This window comes from Lontra canadensis, unplaced genomic scaffold (genome assembly GCF_010015895.1).
Source record: "Lontra canadensis isolate GAN:19392208 unplaced genomic scaffold, GSC_riverotter_1.0 scaffold35, whole genome shotgun sequence".
NCBI classification, from domain to species: domain Eukaryota; kingdom Metazoa; phylum Chordata; class Mammalia; order Carnivora; family Mustelidae; genus Lontra; species Lontra canadensis.
Window position 1 is genome coordinate 15,283,302 of NW_022631029.1, and position 8,864 is coordinate 15,292,165.

General features: G+C 36.9%; 1 protein-coding gene across 33 annotated transcripts in view; it reads left to right on the forward strand.

The window, feature by feature from the left end:
* The window catches only part of SLMAP (sarcolemma associated protein), a 138,950-nt gene extending 131,359 nt beyond the window's left edge, over nt 1–7,591 (forward strand). For 18 of the 33 annotated variants that reach the window (XM_032868383.1, XM_032868384.1, XM_032868404.1 and 15 more), the window contains 2 exons: nt 2,135–2,269; nt 5,699–7,591. In XM_032868383.1, the coding sequence (XP_032724274.1) occupies nt 2,135–2,269; nt 5,699–5,791 (228 nt within the window). In that variant the 3' untranslated portion in view covers nt 5,792–7,591. Of the gene's footprint in view, nt 1–2,134; nt 2,270–4,228; nt 4,319–5,698 lie in introns of all 33 variants that reach the window. The other 15 variants (XM_032868386.1, XM_032868388.1, XM_032868406.1 and 12 more) reach the window with 1 other exon arrangement.
* The last annotated feature ends 1,273 nt before the right edge of the window (nt 7,592–8,864 follow it).

An 8,864-nucleotide genomic window follows, 5' to 3' on the forward strand; every position in this document is an offset into this window, starting at 1 on the left:
CAGAACTGAGCTCCTTTCTCACCTTCAAGTTAGAAAGCAAGATGGAGCAAAAATGCTATCCAAGCCAGGTTTGAAATTAAGGCTGCAGAAGGTGACCTTTTGTTCCAACAATTAAATTTCATATGTATGGCAACTTGTATTTGAACATTTAACCAAAAAAAGTACATGAGAAAGTAAATTTTAATCCTCAAGTATTAGGAGAAAAATAATGATATATCATCTTTATATCTGACTTAAGAAAAGATTCTTTATACTTTAGTAGGTATATCTGTATTTTATGAACTCATAAAACGTTGAGTACACAAGTCATGGTGCAAAGACCGAATCAGGAAAGTTGTCTGGCTTCACCACCCAGCTCTGGGGCCAGAGCCCTTCCCACTCTGCTCACATGCTGAAGGTAAACAGCAGGCTCTTCCTGACTGAGCTGCCTTCCTGTCACTCTGCTTCACAGCCCCTGGAATGGAGAAATGATTAAGTGCTTTGGTATAAAGGGCAGGCTGGATGTAAGAATAGCAGGAAAGGAAAGGAAGGGAGAAATTAGGTCAGCAAAGCAGTTTTCACTTATCCTTTATTAGTCACTGTTAAGAATCAGATCATTGAGAATTGATTATGTTCTAAAAGACTAGTCTAGGTATACTGAATTTGCTTTGGCAGCCTGCTGGCAACCTTCTGCCTTCTGGAAGGAAGTCCACAGACCCCACAAAAAAAGCTGTCGTAAAGTCCATGAATCTTACTCTGTAGTTCATTGTTTGGCATAGAACCCGGACTTGTTCTGGGCACACTGTTAGGTAACAGGGAGTTCCTTCACATTTTACCTCCCACTCAGTACCTGTATCTTTGTTCCCACTTAACTAATGATCTCTCCGTTGACGCTAATCCCCCTGCCTCCACCTCTTCTGATTAATGTTTTTATACATTTGCATCCTCCTTAATATTTCTCTTTGGAGTGCATAATGATGAGCTCCTAATTAATCACTCCAGAGTATTTTCATTATTCAGAAGCACCACGTAAAGGTGTCCTCACTTAAGAAATTTCTAGGAGATAGGCTGAAAGAGGAGAAACCTCTGTGGTATGCTGGTCCCATGGTGCATTTTTATTATACTCGGCCCTTGTCTGTCTTTCTTCCTTCTAAAACTTTCAGAGATGGCAGAGTGGGGCAGTGGTGGCTGAGACAGAGGCATAGCCAGGAGCAAAATAGTTTTGCTCTTTGACTGGGAGCTTGCACATACGATGCAATATCTAGAAGTAGAACCAGTCAGAATTCCTGCCTCCTTGGCACTTAAATAAAAACAAGCCATACTGTCCAGCATTGATGTCACCTGCATTCAGAGGAGAGCTAATCTGTCTGAACATCAAATTATATTCAATGAACAGTTTGTCAGAGCAGGAAGTGGCATGTTTCACTCTAGAAAAATATTTGTAAGGAATAGATTCGTAAAAATTATTTACTAATGCTTACAAGTTTTAGGTCAAAAAATAGAAATGTCCCAATCATAGTGGTTAGTACCATATATATATATGTATGTATGTATATATATATATATATATATACATACATACATATATATATATACACACACATATCTTTACATCATTTGCCTAGAAGTTCATTTATCCAGAACACTTTACTACCCAGTGATGCCTGGGTGAAGGAAAGCCTGATAGGTGTTAGTACTTCTCACTTAGGACTAAAATAGCTTGGCTGACATTGGTTAGCAGGATATAAACTCAGACTTCCTAACCTTGCCATTTAATTAACCTAGGGAGTTTTTTTTCTATACTTGCTTTTCTTTGGGTCAGTTTGAAAATTATTTTACTTTTCTCCTCTAACTCACTCAATGGAAAAAGAGTGACCCTTTAGATTAGAAACAGATGACACAGTGGTGATTTCTCTTTATTTATTTATTTATTTATTTATTTTAACTCCAGGGCCATAAAGTTCTTAGGTAGAATAAAGTTAACATTAAAGACTTCCTATTATTAGTGCAAATGATTCTTAACCTCCTGAAAACAAAAAGGCTTAACTTTGATGTTGCAGGTGGCTAAATAAGGTCTGGTATTAAGCCTGACTAGAACCATAACTTCATACCCATTTTAAGTTGAGTCTGCACACTCTTTTTTCTTTGCCTTTAGTATGAAAAGACACAGACTGTACTCTCAGAACTGAAGTTGAAGTTTGAAATGACTGAGCAGGAAAAACAATCAATCACAGATGAGCTCAAACAATGTAAAGACAACCTGAGGCTGCTCCGAGAGAAAGGAAATAATGTAAGTCTTTGCAAACTGGCTTAGCTTTGACTGAGAGGCAGGTGAAAGCCCTGAAATGGATTTTTCAGAGGACTTTATTACTGATGTGAGAAATTAAGGCTTATAGTACATGAACTAAGCTTTTCATTATGAAATTCCATGATGGAATCTTTGTGCTGTCAAATTTTTGAGTAAGAATTTTCCCCTTTAACCAGTATCCTTAGAAGAGCCTGAGGACTGCCTGGAGGAAGAGCCTTTTGTACAAGAAAATAATTTACCTAAGAACTGTCAGATTTTCCCAGATGAATCTGAAATTCTGTCACCAAGCCATCGTCTGGCACTTCATTTCTCCTGCAGAGAGATGAAGCCCTGTACCATCAGGGACCGCCTACGAAAGAGTAGTACATACTGACTCCTTAGCATTTGGCTTTATCAAAAAATGGAAACTTAATTACAGTTTTCATTTTATACTAATAATGTCATCACTAAAGCATATTCCTAAAAAGCTTAGTGTCTTTTTGACCTCCTATAAATATTAGGGAATATTTATTGAGTTTCTGTAGGGCTGTGTGTGTGTGTGTGTGTGTGTGTGTGAAATTGGAACATTTTCATATAAATTGAGTTTACTGTTAGTTTGTTTTTCATTTACTAGAAAGGCAGATGGTCTTTAAAAAGATGTTACATATACTAAATAAGTGTTGTGTTCTACGTTTTGGTGATCATTGCCTTTGTGGGCCCTAACTGATGGCTGTTCAGTGTAGTTGGTTGTGCTCTGACTTATTTCAAATCCCTGTCATGGCTTGGACACTGCAGTGGCGTAAGCCACACCCTTCCTACAGAGGAAAGCACTCTGCTTAACTTTGCCGCACGAGTATGAAAGAGTGTTGCATGGCCATCCAGTTACACAGTTGCACACAGAATGCTCATGGGTTGTGTCCAGCTGTCCTTTGCTAAAGAAAGTCTTAGCTTTTTAGAAAATGAAGTCTTGTTGCTTAGGTAGAAGCCCTTCAGAAGTTGATAAATTAGCTATGGAGGCTTTATGCTATAAGCAAAATTGTGTTTATTTTGGAAACGTGGATTACAGAACTCTTCTGAAATCAGATCATAATGGTTTGGTTACTTCTCTCTTCTGTGTTCATTCATATCTTTCTGAGTATGGAATTTCAGTCCGCCTTCTACTAAATTAACCTATGAAGACATCTAGCATAATCAGAATGGATCCCTCTGTACTATTTAGAGGCTTTCAAAAGTAACCTGGCTATTATTATTTATAGCTGTACCAAGAATTTACCTTAAAGGTGAATTTCCTTTTTCTGTGGTATTAGACTTAAGGTACTAAATTTTTCTCTGTAATAAAACTCACTGTAGTAACTCTTTCCAATTTTAAAAATTTATTATATTCTGATAACGTAACTGAAAACCCTGAGACTCAGCTGGCTGTCTTTATATATCCAATGTTTATCACACATTGTGTCAGATCTCTTGCTTGGTTTAGGAAGCATGTATCACAAGGCGTTTTATTTTTAAGCTTAAAAGCAGTACCATCTCGAGGAAGACAATTTTGGTTTAAAAAAAGGTTTCAATGGAGGGATAAAATAAACTTTAGCCATTTCCAAGAGACTACATTATCAAATAATGGATTCCAGCTGTGGAACAAAAATAATGTAAGGTCAAGCAGAGCATCAGTTGGTGAAGTGTTGCCATTGCTCTGTCTTAAAGTGCTACATTTCATTAGGGATTAGGGGCACCCACATTGTCCACTGCCTCCAGCTGTCCCTTTTAAACTGGTAGTTAGTACCACAGTCCTGTCATTCTAGATTATATTAGATGTCTTTAAAATGTTTGAATCAGTACAAAACCTGAGTGCTTTTACTTCTATTACCTCAGTCTTCCTACCCTCCTTCCCACCATGGGTCTAAGTCATCTTATCTGATTTTTTTTATAGCATAAAATGATTTTAATATCCCTTCCCTTCTTTAGCCTTCCATATTACAACCCGTCCCAGCCGTATTCATCGGCCTATTCCTGGCTTTCCTGTTTTGGTGTTTCGGTCCATTGTGGTAGAGAAAGGTACAAGCACTACTGTTGAGTCCTTGTCTGTTTGTCCCCGTCACCTGTTTGTGCCATATTTGTAACATAGTGCATGGCAAAACCACACAGGTATTCCGTTACCTGAAGCAAACCCTTCATTTAGTATGCCATGTATTGTGTCATACGAATGCTGTGAACAATCAACTAATCACATAACATTTTGTCTTGTTTCCTTTGTAGTACTGCTAACCATGAATTAATTCCAACCTAACCAGTTGTTAATGTGCTGCCTTTAACTGAGTCTTTGTCTCTAGCAAACTGGAGTAAACTAAGAATTGCTGCAATATTGGTACCCCCCCCAATTAAGTGTTTAATCAGATTTGAATGAGAAATGAAGCGTTTGCCTCTTTGAAATTTTCAGCCAGCTTTCCTCCCCTCCTGCTCTCCCTCTTCTATTCCATAGTGTAGAGTTTCTTCCTTTCAACTCTTTACCTGTATTTACACTGTGGCTATGAAGACGAAAAAGGATAAGATTAGCATAATGAGCCATTGACTCACAATCTCAACCCCAATATGTACATACTTATGAGAGTATAAACCTATCCCATATATCTCTGAGCCTTGATCTGCAACATCAGAATATTTCTTTAAAAGCCAGCTTTCTCACTAAGACTCTCAGTACGCTAGTTAAAGTAAAGCTGTCTGCCAGAGCACGTTAGTTTCATAACGCCTTCTGAAGGTTAATAGGGAGTCGCCCACCCATGCTTACCTGCAACAAGCATGTGTGTTAGTAGAACATACGAGATAATCCATGACATTACTACATTGGACATGGTCTTTACCAAAAGTGTCAAAGAGGCAGGGTCCTATGAGTACTTCCCTGTCTTGAACCCCATCTGATCTTGTCTTCTGTGGTTTCACGTTAGAGGATCAAAGCTTAGACCATTTTCTTTCTGCCACCTTACCCACTAGCTACTTGTGTAAAACTACCCCAACATACAAATCTGTTTTTTATCAAGAAATAAACGTTTAGGCAGACGTGTATTCCAGGCATCCGTGTATATCAGTTAATTGTAATATACGGATACTGGAATAAGTAAAGCAGGCTGAGCCCACAGGTTTTCTTAGAAGTCACTATTAGGTTTCAGCTGTAACGAAATTGAAAACTGCCTAAGACTTTCCTGAGCTGTATCAGACTTGCACACAACCGTCCTCTAAAAGCGTTCCTGCTGTCACAGCTCTCCTCACACCTGTACTCCCTCACCTTTTTTCCTTTGCTTTTTAAAATGTATTCTTATGCAAAGATAAGGTTTTTCTAATATTCTGTTAAGTATTCAGGATTCTCTGGAACCAAGGGGTTAATAGGTATGAAAAGAGAGGGAAGAATGTGATATTGACTCTTGGTTTCTTTCCACACAGAAACCCTGGCCCTGGATGCCCATGTTGGCTGCCCTGGTTGCGGTGACAGCCATCGTGCTGTACGTGCCAGGTCTGGCCAGAGCGTCTCCATGAGAGCGTTTCTTGAGTCCGTACACCGTCCTCCCTTTAGAAGCTGGCATCACACTCATGCTGGGGACAAACAGAACCATTTTCTTCCTTTTTACCTCTTAAGACAGCAGAAGTACAAGAATACAGCTGTAGGGTCATTGCTTTAAATTATATAAAATGTATCTATCTATAAAGAGGATATAAAATTGTGACTTTATTCTACTGTAAGCAATAATTTGCTTGCAATTTTTCATGTAATTTTTAAATTAGTATGTTGAGATTCTGAATATTATGGTGGCCTAAAGTAGGCTTCTTGGTACACCAAATTATTTATAACATTAAATTTATGGGTATTTTACTCTGAATTCTAATGGCCAGATAATTCATTTTTCTGATTCGATAACTACCCAAACCAAACAACCAGTACATACATGGGAAGAGAGGCCCTGTGTGCTCAGTGCCTATCAGTTTGAAATATATACACATATATATATATTTTTTACATATTTACGCCATTTTTACTTGTTATAAAACCACTGAGCTATTGGGAACAAGACTTAGAGACAACTATTTGTGTGGATTTTCTTTCTTTTTTTCTTTCTTTTTTTAAGGAGAAATACACTTGGAAAATATTCTGTTCTAGTGATAATTTGGGGAATATGTGCACGCTTGTTCAGCCTTAATGTGACTTGACAATGTGGAGGACATCAACTTTGAAAAACTTTCCATGAGAGTGTGTATTTTCTTGAGCAAACTGAAGTATTTCTGGGAGCAAAAACAATTCTACAATTTCAGTGCAGTAAACCAAACTGTTGAGTCAATTGGAATGTAATTTATTAAACCTCATATATTTAAAGAGATATTTTCTTTAAAAGCCAAGTTACTTTCTCATATACAGCATTTTAGGAAGCATGATTTTTTTTTCTATCATCTCTTCCTCCAAGCATGTTTAATTGAAGAAAGAATTAATATCTCTTTAGATAAGCTTTTACTGACTTAATTTGGTTATGATATTTCAAAGCTAATTCATGTTCAAGGTGAGCTGTTGTTACCTACCAACAGAGTTCCTGGTCGGGTATGCAAATGGTTATTTTCTTTTTACTGTTGTTAATTGGGACTTTCTGTTTATGAGAAGCATTATTCCCAAGATTAATAGTGTTCCATGCACAGTGCGGCACCTAAACACTGCTTGATGTTATAAATTTAAAACACAGAAGTGACAGTTTAGCTATGGTTTTGTGCGGCACCACAGTTATGTCAATAAAATTTTTTTAGGTCATAGAATATCCTAAAGTATCACATAGTTAAATTTTTCAGTCAATGAAGACTGGGAGGGAATGTCAGTGAATTGGCTTGATTGTTCTGTGGCAATCCACAGGCCTAGCCAAATGTTGAAATAGAAGTTTAGGATATAATTTGCCTTGTGATGTTTGGCAGTCGTTGTTTATACTTTAAAGGTTATATTTTAAGCTATTTGGGATTTGCTGTTGGGAGGATCACTAGATTTATGGAGGAATTAGTAACAAATGACTTGTAGAAAATCCTGTCATATAGTTCATTTCATCATTTTCTGTTGCAGGAAGCCACTCCACCACAGAATGCTAATATGCCAGTGGTACCCAGTACCTCTTGTATATAGGTTATTGCAAATATTGTTCTGAAATGCTTAACTTCAGAATTACATTTTTTAAAGTAAATAATTGTTTTAAATCTATTTTGTAAAGATATAAAGTACAATAGAATTTCTGGAGTACAGATTAAACTATTTGCACTAACACACGTGATGTGCATGATTTAATAAAATAACTTTACTCTCCCTATGCATTTTTGAGTTGGATATCATTGAAATTCTTAGTGTTTACTATTAGATTGTTAATAATCTTTTCTTGAAATGACTCTTAATGCAACGTAATATATATTTGGTGTTCTTCAGGGTTTAAAAGAAAACACTGAGCTGTTTCCTTTGAGTTTTATTAGCCTTTTATTCAACTTACTGCTCTAATTTTTCCCCCTTTTATGATGGTTATTGTTAAAACGTGACTCACTTGCCAGACAAGTTTCTTTAAATGTAGAGTCTAGTATCAATATTTACTTTATTCAAATTGAATTAATGGGTTTTTGCAGTTACTGCCCGTTTTTCTTAAGAATATAAATGAGCTTATTCATAAGCAATACCTCCAGTTTCATTCAGTTCACTTCCAGGTTAAGTAAAGAGTAGGATTATTCACTGGTAGTAATAGTCATTAAGAAATTTTAATCATAGTAGTTAAGATTGAACAACTGTATAATGATATATTTAAGAATTACCCAGAGGTACTGTGTGGCTGGCTCAGAAAAGGAACGTGGCACCGAAGCTAAACAGATCCTTCCTAGCTTCCTGCCTTGCCTTTTAGCAGCTTTTGCCTTTCAGTCTCCGGTTCCTCATTTATAAAACGGAGAGAGTACTATGTAGATGCCTAATCATAGTATGAAAATTAAAAAGTAACATGTGAGGTGTCATTCGAGTGGTAAATAAATGTTTGTGAGAATGTCACACTGGAAAAACTGCACATATTTAAGTTTCAGGAGAACCAGTACAGCTATTTAAAATGAATTGGTTAACTCAACTGTTGAGACTTTCTACATGTGTGAATTAGACGTAACTGGAGTATCGTGAATCCTGAGAAAGCATCGTCACCTAGCTCTGTTCATCCCCTTCATGACTGTGTCTTTGGGAAGTAATATGCTTAGTTTGATAACGGGCCAAGGCTTACAACAGTTTGGTATTCTTGTTGCAACTGCCTTCAGAGTCACTCTGGGTCACATATGAAAACCAGTCACACTGCTAAACAGTCAGAGGCTTGCGACTAAAAATAGTATTGCCTCGCTTGATCTCTCGCTTTAATCACCAGATTTGACCCCCAGTGTTTCTTGGCTCCTTCCAGTGATTATATCTGCTGTCAAAAGGATGGAAGTCTGCCACATACAAACTACATACAACTTTAATAACTTAAATAAACTAATATAACTTTAATAAAACAACTTTAATAAAAACATACAGCCTTGTTTCAAAAAATTCACTTCTAGAAATTTTGAAAACATAATTATGTGCACTAAA